The sequence below is a fragment of the Brienomyrus brachyistius genome, chromosome 16 (genome assembly GCF_023856365.1).
Source record: "Brienomyrus brachyistius isolate T26 chromosome 16, BBRACH_0.4, whole genome shotgun sequence".
Lineage (NCBI taxonomy): Eukaryota > Metazoa > Chordata > Actinopteri > Osteoglossiformes > Mormyridae > Brienomyrus > Brienomyrus brachyistius.
The window spans coordinates 23,135,157-23,148,593 of NC_064548.1; the positions used below are offsets into that span (position 1 = coordinate 23,135,157).

A 13,437-nucleotide genomic window follows, 5' to 3' on the forward strand; every position below is an offset into this window, starting at 1 on the left:
ACATGCAGACTCCACACACACAGAACGCAGGCAGAGACTTGAACCCGTGTCACAAAGGTATGAGTGCTAACCACCATGCTGCCCCATGAACAAACCACTTTAATTGTAAGTGAAGCAGATCTCATAACATAGTATAAAATTTGATATTTACAAGTATCATACATTTTTGTCAAAAGTGCCATACAACTGAGCCCCAGAGAGTAGGGTTAGTCAGTCTCCCAAATCAGCTGGGTTCAAGGGCCCAAAAATAGAATGACTCTCCCAGGTGTGAGATTTGAACCAGTAACGTTCTGATTATCAGCTGTCTTAACCCCCCAAGCTACACACTGCTGGCTGGCTGTGTGCTGCTACAACCAGCATACTGTAGCTCACAAGTGCAGTCAACTAACTGCAGAACTTCATCACTGTTCAAATGGAATTGTGAGTTTCCTACAAGATATACTATACCAATGCGATAGTTTCATTTTAAAATGTCATTTAATACCATGTTATTCCCGTTCCTTGCTTGATATTACTACACAGCCTATTGTCTTCATAGAAACGGAACTACCATTTTCTTTTCAATCTTAAAATCGTTTCTAAGGCGTTTCTGCAATCACATGCAAGTTCTTTTTTCCAGAACATATAGGCTCTGCTACCACCTACTGGTCAGGCTGCAGTACTGCTAACAAAATACGATTAAATAGAAAAATCGTAAGTTCTTGTAAATAAATGCCTGTAAGTTAAAACAATTTAGGGGCACAGTCAGTTCTGTTTTTTTAAGCACTCACACCTAATGCATCATTATAATGCAGTTTCACATACAAGCTAGTGGAATGGAAAGGTTAAGAATGACAGACAAAACTGAGCATTTGGCTTCTGTTTTTATCATATTCCACATTACAATTCATACTGTAAGTCCGAGTGGCTTGACCATGCTTTATACGTATAGCGCGTGTAACCTTTTGTTTGTGTTGTGTGAATTTTCTATAAAACAAACTATGATGTCGTGTCCTTATAGCAAATTAACAAATTAAAAATAAACATTTTATGTAATTCTGCAAATTAAACAAAAATAACCCAGTTACATGCACATATAGTACCAAATTAAAAAGTGAAACATTTTATGACATGTCATAAAATCGTACAGCTTAAAGGTTTTCAAACCAGTATTTTATAAAATGTTGTAAAAGTAGACGTTATTTACGGGTGATTTTTTTTAATTCACGTTGCAAACCCCATAGACTTACAAGGTGATAAAACGGTTCCAAACATGTAAATGAGTGTGCATGTGTGTGCAGACTCGAATTGAAAATCCTACTCCAGCCTGCTGACTAAACTTGGCAACCCTGCGTTTCATTTGAAATGAACTGCAACATACACTGTTTTCGGTTATAACGGCTTATTCTGCTTGCGTTGTTACTCCGACAATTATAAAATGAATATCAGAAAACATTACCTTTCTTTTTTTTTTATATCTTTTCGAAATAAGATCGTCTATACCCAACCGTTATAGCAATTACGTGTACTTAATATATTATAATATATATATACACTGCCCGGCCAAAAAAAAAAAGTCGCCAATTTCTCGAATTTTTCGTTGCACCGCCTTTAGCTTAGATTATGCCGCACATTTGTCATGCCATTGTTTCCACAGGGTTATCTCACACTTTACTTTCATCTAGATTTGCATTCATTTCTCACCGAGATCCTGTATTGACGAGTTGAACCACCCCATAAAGCCCCCATTAACACATACCAAAGACCTTCAATGAGGTTAAGGTCACAACTCTGTGGTCACCCAGTCATGCGTGAAAATGATTCCTCACGCTCCCTGAACCACTCTTTGACAATTCGAACCCAATGAATCTTGGCATTCGTGTCCTGGAATATGTCCATGCCAACGGGGAAGGAAAAATCCACTGGTGATGGATGGAGGTGTAACCTGGCCAGTAGATTCAGGCACTCAGCTGACTTCACTTTATTGCTGCATAACGTTGCTGAACTATAATAATGATCCAGTCATTGGCTCTTTAAATTTATATGAGCAAATACTTAAGCGCAACTTTTTTTTTTGGCCATGCAGTGTATATTCTTAAAATTTAGGACGTGCTACTCCACTCAAAACTTGGAAAAAATTAATATATAATGTATACCGTTACTGTCCAAATCTGAACTTCTTATCTCCATCACACTGCATTGGTGCGTGCTGGTTCTGAAGCAGCCAATTATAGCATGAAATGCAACTGGCATGTACTTGTATGCAAATATGGCGGTGTGTGTGACGTCCGACTCAGTCACTTACTCAGACTGCCTTTTGATGTTTCGGTTTATCTTAGGCCACGTTACAAGTAACTCGTACCAGTGCGCCTAAATCCTTTTTCACGTTCGGACACTGTCCACATATGCGAGTGAAATGGGTAAAATGCAGAGCCCTGTTAAGGCCAAGACTGATTATCCTTCAAGCACAAATATATTCAAATCAGCACTGCCCAGTCAGCAAATACCTCACAGCAAGTATTTATTCATACATCCAAAAACAAAGATCAATTTGCCACGCTATATACAGATATTACATACAGTGTTTTTACACATATTACATAATTTGTACACAAGAAAAATATACATAAAAATGTAAACCTTTGTATACAAAAAATACCTTAACTTAAACAAGGACAAATAACAAAAGGTGACTAGATTATTAGCTCGTCCTATTATCTTTAAAAACAGTAATACAGTACATTCAATGTATAGGAATTTGTCTGCCGCTCTGGATCTTGGCTGGTAACCAGAACCTTTAGAGCTGTAGAATAATTTTCTCCTTTTGATATTGGGGTGGGGTTCCTCCCTACTTGAGCAAAAACACACAGCTATAAATCCCGGCTGGCAGAACTCTGTACTGCTAGGAAAGATTCCAATCGAAAATGGGACTCAGCATATTAAAATTCATCCATACTTTGGGCTTCATGATCCCTAAGACTTGGGGAGGTTTTTCCCCACAGCTGGGTCTGTGTCCTGACAAGGTCAGAGAGAGGGGGCATGTCCTAACAAAGGTCAAAGGTCAGAGCTGAGGAGGGGATTAACGATCCTGAGAGCCAATGGTGGCTGACCGCAGCCAAGAGGGTGTAGTTTTGCTGCTCTTGTACTAATTCTACAAGGCTGCAGGTACAGTGCCTTCTATCGCAAAAGCTAAGAGTCTGAGTTAGCATTAGCCAAGGCTAAGAGTCTGAGTTAGCATTAGCCAAGGCTAAGAGTCTGAGTTAGCATTAGCCAAGGCTAAGAGTCTGAGTTAGCATTAGCCAAGGCTAAGAGTCTGAGTTAGCATTAGCCAAGGCTAAGAGTCTGAGTTAGCATTAGCCAAGGCTAAGAGTCTGAGTTAGCATTAGCCAAGGCTAAGAGTCTGAGTTAGCATTAGCCAAGGCTAAGAGTCTGAGTTAGCATTAGCCAAGGCTAAGAGTCTGAGTTAGCATTGGTCTCAGGTTTACAAATTTCACATCAGTGCTTAGGGACGTCCTCAAGTAAAAGTCTGGAAAAGCGTCCCAAAAAGTTAAGGATGTCGGTTGATGGGCGATAGCTTCTATCCACCCCCCCCCCCCCCCCCATACTCGGTCCAGCTGTTTGGCGGCAACTGCTGTGCGGACTTTAATAGCTATCAAAAAGTGCACCAAGCCATCATAGATACTCACAGCTACTTAATTAAAGTTGCTCAATAGAAAGGGACACAAATTCCACAACACACAGCCTACTGCATCCATTCAGCCTGTGGAGAGAACAAAACCATCACGAGATGATTCCGATAGCTATTAAAAAGCTCACAGATACTCCACGAAACACTGGCTCCATCAGTTATAATTTGCAAATAAGTTGTTTTCAATTCTCATTCCATATCACTTATTTTGACTCACCAATAAAACCCAATGTTGAGACCGCTACTCTATAAATATATTAAATACTTATAACAATAGTTATAATATTCCAGTTCCTAAAAAAACACTACCAAAACCCATGTTTAGTGCTGTAATAAAACCATCGTTAAAGCAGTTGGAGCAGTTACACCAGGTACTTTCTTTCTGACTTCCCACCTGTTTTAACATCTGGACGCTTAAAGGAACAGAAGCCTCCAGTCAGACGGCAGTATGACACGGGTCCCCTCGTCCCCCATGTACAGGGGCCCCAAGGCCTGTGAGAGCTGGGCCCTTCCTGGTCCCCCATGACACAATTGCGCTCCCACTACGTTGATGCCTGCGATGCTCCCTGAATCACAGTCTCTAAGAAGGACCCCTTTGGCTCCCAAGCCACTTAACCGGTCATCTCGGAGTTCCTGAAGCACAGACACCGTGCCCCCACCCCCCACTCGCTGGGACGCAGGTCACGATGCAGGGCGTCCTGTGAAAGGCCGCTTTTGCACTGAGACTGAAAGAGCACCATTGAAAAGATTTGGGACACTTTGAACCAATGGATGTTTTTGTCGTCTTCACTGATAGGGTAGAACGTTTTGCATGTTTTTCAGGTGTTACATATTTCTCCTTCCCAACCAAGGATAAGCTCCCCGACCTGACTGACCATCTGCTCTTTGCCAGACATTCAGTTTTCGTGATTTTCCACACATTTCTCTTTAGGGTTTTATGAGGATAATCAGGCCCAGCGCTCCAAGTCTGCTATGAATGGTTAACTGGTGAAGGTATGAATACAGAGGCGGTGCCAATACTATGTGCTAAAATACTCTGATAAAAAAATTATAATGACGGGTTATTGCTTGAAACTCTGGCATCCAGCCAAGAGCCCAGAAGGGATCCGCAGTCAGAGTGTGGCCCCCAGCCCTCGGACGCAATCACAGGGCTCGTTAATCCCTAACGGCGTAGCAGGCGAGAGCGGGGGCGGGTTCTGCGGGAGCCACACAGCCCGCGTCACGCTGCCGACTACGCTGTGCTAGCAAGGCGGGTGGCAGACTTGGGTGGGGCAGGCCGAGAGGGCTGTGATCCGAAGACCTGAAGAACGGATCACCAGCTCACCAAACCAGGCAGGGCCGCTCAGGCCAGCAGGGGGGGGATTCTCTCTGTCGGACGACATCCCTCTCTGTCCTCCCTGCGGCTGATGGCGCTCCGGAGCTGTAAACACACAAAATAGAGGAAATACTGTGTATCACATGACCAACACGACAGACACACCGAAGCTCCACTGGAGACGTGAGGGCTGAAGCATTTACACTGAAGCTCTTCTGAAGGGGAGGGCTGAAGCATTTACACTGCAGCTCCTCTGTTCTCACCTGGTCCTCTGCTTCCTGCACTCCCCACACTCCCAAGTCACTGCTTGCTGAAGGGGGGCGCCGTGTTGTTGGCACTGGCCGCGGTGGCGCTGGCGATGGAAAAACCTGTAGGGGGAGCCGTAGAGCTGTGGCTGGGCTGCACGTCCTTGGGAATGCCGCTGTGTGACACCAGCTGATGACCGAAGACGGCGCTGAACTGGGGGAGCTGCTGCTTGGGCTGGCCGGAGGTCATGAGGTCATGAAAAGAGGTGGAGGACGAGGAAGCGGCAGACGAGGAGGGGGCGGGGGCAGTCAGGCCCGTCAGGCCGCTTGGGGGGAGAGCCGAGAGGGCAGCCGTGGGCTGGATGGTAGCCGAATGTGTGCTGGAGGGGGGGGTGGACAGGGATGTGGACATCAGGTGGCCCTCAGGGCCAACCAGATTGCCAAAGTGCGTGGGGTCAGTCAGGGAGAGAGGCAGGCTGCTCCAGGGCGAGCGGGTGGGACACGGCACGCCGCTGAGGGGGACCTCCAGCAGCAGGGGTGGCTCTGTCTGGAAGGGCCCAGGCCGGGGGGACGAGATGTGGTCGCTGTAGGGTGAGGGCACATGCTCGCTGCCATAGTGCGGGGGGGTGGCCAGCGGGACCTCAGCCTCAGCCTTGGCCAGGAGGTGGGAGGGGTGAGCCGCAAACGTCCGGTCCGTCAAGAGTCCAGCAGGGGAGGGGGCGACACCCCTGATGGCGGCGGTCAGGGTTGGCGCAGGCGGGATGGGCGGAGCCTGGGGCGAAGGTGCCGGCGGGAAAGGGCCCCCGGCGGAGTGCAGGAGGTTGTCATCCAGCTCCAGGCTGGTGAAATTCTCGGCGGGGAGGCGTCCGTTCAGAAGGTCGCCCATGCTCCCGCCTGGAGTCCCCGGTCCGGTGAACGTGGCCATGGAGCGCTGATCCGGTCCGTCTGGCTGGGACAGCTCCCCCATGGAGCTCAGGCACACCAGCGAGTCCGGGTAGGAGCCCATGGCCTGGAGGGCCCGGACAAGCTCCTCCGCCTCCTCCGTGGTGGGGAGGAGCTCACCGTTCTTGCCTGACAGTCACACATGTTAGGAATCAGCGAGGTAACCGCAATTTACAGGTACTACAGCTGCAGCTGATTACCTTCCTAACAAGAGAGCATCAGGAAGTAACGAATTAATCCAAGATACCGAATAACCCAGTAATAGACTTTGCCCAGCCAAGCAAGAATTATTAACAACTGTAACCAACCAGCAAAATGGGAGAGATAATTGATGGACAGACTATTAGAATCAATATGTGATTAAGAGAGATGTTGATACCTTCAAACAGATCGAAGTCCTGCAGGTCATCCGGAAGCCTGGGCAGCACGTCCGAGAAGTCCTCCTGGTTCAGCTCGAGGTCATTTGGAATGTCTGTCATGTCATTGGTGATGTCATCTGGAAGCTCATCTGCACTCAGGTCCGGAGTCGATGGACTCCTACCACAAAAAGGAAACATTATATATATGACACACACATACACACAAACACACACACTTACATAGAAAAAACTATACGACTGGAGCAGGAAGCCTAATATTAAAGAAGGAGACAAGGATCTTGAGGTTCTACCCTCGAGATACTAAATCTGTTTGTACAGAAACAGGAAAATTATTAAATCCAGTCAATAAAAGTTCTAAATACACATCAAACCAATAAATATATTTTTGTGATATTAAGAATAACTGCAGTCTAAGGAGTGGCACCAGAGGGCGCTGTCTACCTGATATTGGCAGCTTGTGAGGGCAATGAGAGGCTGGAGGGCATTCCCAGGTTACCCTGGGGCACGGCGGGGGGGATGGGCTTCTGCGGACGACGGGGCCCTCTCCGCCTCTTCTTTTTGTGTTTCTTGGTCAGCGCAGGGGGCTTGCTCTTCTTGCGCGGTTTCCGCTGCTGTTGGTGCTGGATGCGCCGGTTACTGTCGCCCCGCAGAAAGTTATCCTGGAAAGGGGCCGGGCGAGAGGTAGGGCGCATAAGGACGCGCCAAGCAGCAGCCTTATCTTGCACGTGCGCGAGCGGGCGGGCGGGCGGCTCACCATCTTCTTGGCGTGCTCCTCACAGAGCGGCGTCTGGTGCGTGATGTCAAACACGGGCACGGGGCACTGCTGGCCATCGGCGAACTTGGCGGTACAGCTGCAGAAGAGCTGCTGCGAGCGGTTCAACAGGATGTCTGTAAGGGGCAATCAAGGGCACAGAACTCTCCGGAGAGAAGGCCACACACTTGGACCTGGGTGCAGGAGGGCATCTCAAGACTTTCGAACCTCTCCTACTATCGACCCACCATTGCTAGTTACTCATAAACACCCAGGCTGAGAGGTGTGCCACTCTCCCAGAATGCCATGGGTAACTAAAAAAGGATACGCTGGAAGCAGTGCCGAGTGAAGGGCAGCGCCCTGCCGTGGCAGGCCTGGCCCCCGGTGCTGCCCGTGCAGCATCCAGACTCTGGACTGGGCCGCGCAGATGACATCCTGGTGCTGTGGAGACACAGAGCCACCCTTCAGAGTGTCGTCCCTCCAACAACTGCAGTTCCACATCACATCACTAGCTTTAATGCCACAGGGTAAACTGGTATCTGCTTCAATAACGGCTTTAACTCAATTAGTTCACGGGAAAGGGGCTGACGCCTCATTTTGCCAAAGCCTGCGACACTAAGCACTCTGGGTAGAACATACCTGGAGGGTGCCCGAGAGGCACTGCGCAGCTCCTGGATGAGGCGGCCAGTACAGTCCGGGTCCTTGCTGGCTGCCTGCAGCAGGGCTTTGCGGAAGGCATAACGGTATCTCTTCTGACGCATGGCGGCTCTCTCCTGTCGGCAGAGGAGCTTGTATTTCTGCCGCAGGAAACTACACAGTCGGACCAGCCTGGTGGTGCGGGGGCTGTTGGCATCTTCGTCTGAGCTGCGAGGGGGCAGGAGGGTTCACGACAAGAGTTCAGATTAAGGGGAGCGGTGTGGCGGCCCTCAGCGTGTTCTGTTCACTTGCAGGTCACGTACTCGTCCTGCAGGCGTCGCTCCTGCGCCCTCCGGGAGCACTCATACGACAGAATTCTCTCCATCTCCTCCTCCTCGTCATCCGTGCTGTCCTCGGACCAGTCTAATCCTGCACACAAAAGAACGGACACTGCACACTCAGCACTGGTCTGACCATCGTCAACTCCTTTGGGATGCCCAAAACCATACTCACATTAATTAGGCTGATTTAGACTACATCAGGTAGATTCAGGCCTGAGCCAAACTTTATGGGACAGACTGTTCTTTCATTTCCCGTATTTGGTTTCTTTTACAAAGGAGTAACAAAAAATAAAATGCCCTGCAAGAAGGTTTCAGCTGACCGCCTTATGAAATGAGGGTCACAGAGTAAAAGAAGGGAACAGAATAGAACGAATAAAAATAATCCCTAAATTAGTACATCCTGCTGAGCATGCTGAGAAGTTAGGAGGACAACAGGAAGACAAAGCGGGTTCTGTACCTAGGTGAGGGAAGAGGTCGCCATGCTGCCGGTGTCTCTTGGAGCAGAACTGCACCAGGCGCCGAATTCGCGCCAGGCAGGCGGGCGGAGGGGAGAACTCCACGGGGTGCATCACTACCACACGCCTCTGCGGACTGTCCTGGCTGCCAGGCGGCAGGGGCGTGGCAGTGGGTGTGGTAGTGGGTGTGGTCTTCCTGCTGGGGGTGGGGCCCGTGGGTTGTGTGGGGGTGTTGCCACTGGCTGGAGAGGGGCCAACCTGTGGAGGTGGGGTCACCTTGCATAACAAACCCTGTGGGGGCGTGGGGCAGCTGGGGGCAGTCAGGTATGAGCGCTCAGGTTGCTGAGAAGGGAGGGCGGGAAGAAGGGGGGAGGATGAGCAGGGTGGCGGCTGACACGGTCGAGGGGAGGGGCTAAAGCGCTCTGGTGGGGGCAAGAGGGTATTTGAGTTACACAACCGTAGCGCTGGGTCAAGCGCTAGCCTGCTCTGTAGCCTCTTCCTGACCGTGGAGCCCTTGCGCACGGCAGCCCCTTCTTCCCCGTCTGTCTCATCTTCGTGGAAGGCGAACGGGTCCAGGAGCTCCAGCTCGGAAGGGGCCAAGGAGCGGCCGCGGGTCGGGGAGGGCGGCAGCTCGTCCAGCCCATTGGGTGTCCTCAGAGCCAGCGGTGGCACCGTGATGTTGAGGGCCACGGCCTCCAGGTGGGGGCGCCCGCGCATCTCGTCCAGCACGTCCTGCTTCTTCTTCCGCTCCTTCTTGGGGATGAAGCCCAGGACCTGCAGGTGGCTGTTGCAGTACCTGACAGGACAAAACACGTGAGCCGATCAAGATATGGGTCGCAGGAGAAATGCGACCGCTGAACGAGGAACTGCAGTGCACAGGGAGATGAGAGAGAAAGACGACAGCGGTGGAATGAGCGCTTACCTGCGGTCCTCAGATTTAGGGATGGGGTTGGTGCACCTCTGGCTGTTGTACTTGGCCACATACTCGCACTGCTTGAAGGGGGCAGTCTTGTCCTCCAGGACATGGCGGATACAGAAGGCGTAGCCGTTGAGCCTGCGCTGCTTGCAGAGTTTGGGGCTGTACGAGCACAGTGGCTTATTGTCCACCTCCGAGAAGTGTATGTGTTTGCCTTCAAACATCACGTGACTCTGGTCCTTGAGAACATCAGCTGATGGGAGAAGCGGGAAAGGTCAACTTCTCGCTGGATGCAGTCGGGCCACCGAGTGGCACTGTGAGCAACCGGACATGGCAGGAAACTCAGCTAAGCCCAACTCTCTGGGATAATTAATGTTTCAGAGTCTGCGTGAATATTGATAATATTTTTAGAAGTCATCCAAACAACCGCTCCTGCTTTGCAGAGCCTATTTCCTTAATTAGACAATAATTGTACTGAACCATCATTTTGTGCATTACCATGTTAAACGTGGTCCTTTCCAAAAGTCATTATCTGCAACTATATATGTCCTAAAATAATGGGCATTTCATAGGGGTGCAAAAAGGGGGAAAAATGAAAGCGTGTCGAAGGCTGACGCTGTCACAAGGCACAGTAAATGTTTAGCTACACGCTCAGCCACACTGACAATTTACATGCAGTGTTTGCCAAGTCACACATAAGCCAGACTTAAGGGAGATTAAGCCTGGATTCAAAGCAGCCAATTCAGTTATCTTTTTGTTAAAGATACAAATAAAACAAAGGTATTATCTAACACACAACTCCATCCATCCATCCATCCATTTTCCAAATCGCTTATCCTCCTGGGTCGCGGTGAGTCTGGAGCCGGTCCAAGAAGATATGGGCACGAGGCAGGGAACAACCCAGGACAGGGGGCCAGCCCATCACAGGGCACATTCACACACCAGTCTAACACACAACTCATAAAAAAAAAAAAACATCTTCCACAGTACAGAAGAATGTAAAAATCTATAAACCAGAAAACTTTTCTCCACTGAGCCACGAATCTCTAAATCCCTCACACTCACCTGTACCATTGCTACTGTTATTTTTTACCAAAATACACTAGCTGTATGAAATATCCCTACGATTTCCATCAAACAAACTGAATTCGTTAAACTTGTCAATAATATGCATAACGAAAGCTTATTCGCGATCTTAAAAGCAAAATGTTAGTGTAACGTCTATATGCGGAAATGCAGAGCTTGATTTGCTGCTTGACTTATTTGAAGTTTTGATGGCCGGCAGTGGACAATGCAGCATTCACACTGTCAGTAAATATACTGTAAATTAGAGTGGTAAATAATCCAGCATCCGGCCTGATCGCTGGCACTGCATGCTCAGACACTCAAGGCATCAAAACACAGTAACACGTGGACATAACGGAGAAGTGCGATCCCACCGAGTGTCAAACCGCGTAAGGAGTACTGACCTAAGTCGGGGGGCGGCAATCGGCAGCATTATTCACACTATACTGATACTTACAGGCGATTTAGTATTAACTTCTGATTGTTGTTCAAATATGCGACTAAAGACACACCGATCGTCAGCGTCAATTTCAATCATTAACACCACTGGTAATAACAGCTTCCAGTATAAAATGTCAATAACGCCCTAAACGGTCTAACCGTTACCAGCTAAACTTGACCATCAGCAAACTTAGAAACAGCCAGTGGGGTAGTTGGTTGGTTATGCCCTGTAAATGTATCTGGATTGATGCGATTACCACCTGTTACATGAATCTCGTCTGACGTTAACTGAATGACAGTGTACATCACTAACCCATTACCAATAGTGTAATATTGATCTTAAATAATAAGGCGATCAAGAGGGTCCCGGTTGAAATGCTAGGCGTTCAGCTACATTGGAGAAAATACTCTCTTCTATTTTAAACGAAGTCAACGTTTACTACTTTAAAATAAGACACAGTGTTTCCAGTAATGAATATAACGATTTGACGGTATCAGTGTGGAAACGCAAGCGCTGGTGCGCCGGACAAAGTGTCGATCTGGCTGTACGGGCAACTTTCAAAACGGCGACAAAAACCGAGAAACCCGGGCGACTCGCAAATTTAATCAAAATACACGAATAACTATAAACGGGACGCAACTTGCTGAAGTGGTAATATTAAGGAAATAACCAAAAAACGTAGCGCAGTGGCAAGGGTTTCGAGGCGAGCAACAAGGAAGCACGGCTATTAAAAAGTACACAAAGCACTTAGCCCCAGAAACCGAATATAAAAATCCATATAAATTACTTATTAAGTCCATCTTAGCGCAACTCGGACAGCCGAACGCGAAAATACTCCACTAATGACTTAAAAAACAAGTTCGTGTCGCGGCTGGATAAACATATTTTTAAAATATAGCATCAAACAAAGGGAACGTCGATAAGGCCCTCCAAACGGGCCTTCAAAACAACAAAAAGCAATATTATTCGTTGTTGAGGTACTATAATCACATGAAAATATTTAAAAATTGCATTTTAATATTTACGGAACGCACGTTACACGAAAATATGAAAGTGAAAGTAAAATAAACCTGCAAGATTAAACGTTAACGGCGGCCTGTGGGACCTTGGCATCCCACGGCCTCGCGTAGCAGAGTCAGCGGCCTTGACTGGCAAGGCTCTCCGCTTCCTCTTCCACTCGGGGCCCAGGCTTCGCGGCAAGTCGGCTTACCTTCAATTGGTATGTGCAGTATATAATATCCACTCCGGACGGAGTCTGGAAATGCTAATTATAAATAACCGGGCTATATATGCACTGATTTTCGGTATTTTTAATTTAAACGAGCCTTTTTCTATCCGTGAATGTTTTTGCTGGGATCCATGATTCAAATAAATGTAGTTTATCTGCAACAAAAAATAGCAGTATAGAGCTTGTTGGGGTTTTAGTTCGGTCATCAGCAGACTCTCCTTACAGCACCACTACCGGCACTGCGGGGACATGACAACAGCCGACTGTACAACAACAACCTCTCCTACCATATTGGAAATTTAACTTTACACTAAACCGGAGAAAATGCATTGCATTTGTAAAACTGGCAACTTTCGGGACTTTGTCCTCCTTCATGCATTTGTTAAACAGTATTTGAAAAGGTAACCTGTTTGGGGCGCATGGACGTTTAACTTGTTTAGACAAAATGATGAGAGAACGCGGGGCTCCCATCTCTTCTCTGTCTGCTTGCATGTTTTCAGTGTAATTGTCAGTGGGGATTCTCAGTCCTCTGCGTACAGTCTCTCACTTGGACCGCTCACATATACTTTTCAGTATTACTCGTGGCATGGCATCGTCAGTAAACCGTAACTGATTTTAAGTTACCATTTTAATCCTCTCCAAAAAACACCATACCAAAAGTGCAAAGAAAAATTCAAAACATTTTTTACAAATACCCCCGTAGCCCCTTAGTGTTCGTCTTAACACAACTTTTCAACATTTGCTGCGCCTTTTCACCACAATAATCTTACTTCTCCACTATCTTTTTCTTTGCATGTTGTTTGATTCGCGCATTACGTTCACTCTCATTCATTCGATTATTTGATTTACACTTATTACCAATGGCAGTTACCAAAAGCAGAGTATTAAATGGTTACTCTAAGGTTATAATAATGCTATGCAAATAAATAATCATTAACTGATCATTTTCACAGAATATTAACTTAGTTAACTAAGGATATTTTGAAAATCTTATTACTTCATTATTGTGTAAATAATGCCAAGAATCCTTGATCGCTCTACCAAATCACTACAA

The 13,437-nt window shown here is 47.5% G+C and overlaps 1 protein-coding gene across 1 annotated transcript; it reads right to left on the minus strand.

The window, feature by feature from the left end:
* Window positions 1-2,483: 2,483 nt before the first annotated feature.
* ino80db (INO80 complex subunit Db) lies at window positions 2,484-12,893 on the minus strand. The gene is made up of 11 exons (XM_048978450.1): window positions 12,366-12,893; window positions 9,655-9,901; window positions 8,735-9,528; window positions 8,260-8,365; window positions 7,940-8,164; window positions 7,629-7,741; window positions 7,304-7,437; window positions 6,991-7,208; window positions 6,549-6,706; window positions 5,246-6,298; window positions 2,484-5,087 (listed from the first exon to the last, which is right to left on the minus strand). Exons 2-10 carry the CDS (start codon window positions 9,870-9,872, stop codon window positions 5,283-5,285), a joined length of 2,982 nt encoding a protein of 993 aa, XP_048834407.1. The 5' UTR covers window positions 9,873-9,901; window positions 12,366-12,893; the 3' UTR covers window positions 2,484-5,087; window positions 5,246-5,282.
* Between the last annotated feature and the right edge of the window lie 544 nt (window positions 12,894-13,437).

Bases quoted from the DNA above. Each gene is read 5' to 3' on its own strand.
- ino80db (XM_048978450.1), bottom strand. From the start codon at position 9,872: ATGTTTGAAGGCAAACACATACACTTCTCGGAGGTGGACAATAAGCCA. The intron at 8,165-8,259 runs GTACGTGACCTG...GCCCCCTCGCAG, and splicing joins GAGCGACGCCTGCAGGACGA to CTCAGACGAAGATGCCAACA. The intron at 6,299-6,548 runs GTATCAACATCT...TGTGACTGTCAG, and splicing joins GGACTTCGATCTGTTTGAAG to GCAAGAACGGTGAGCTCCTC.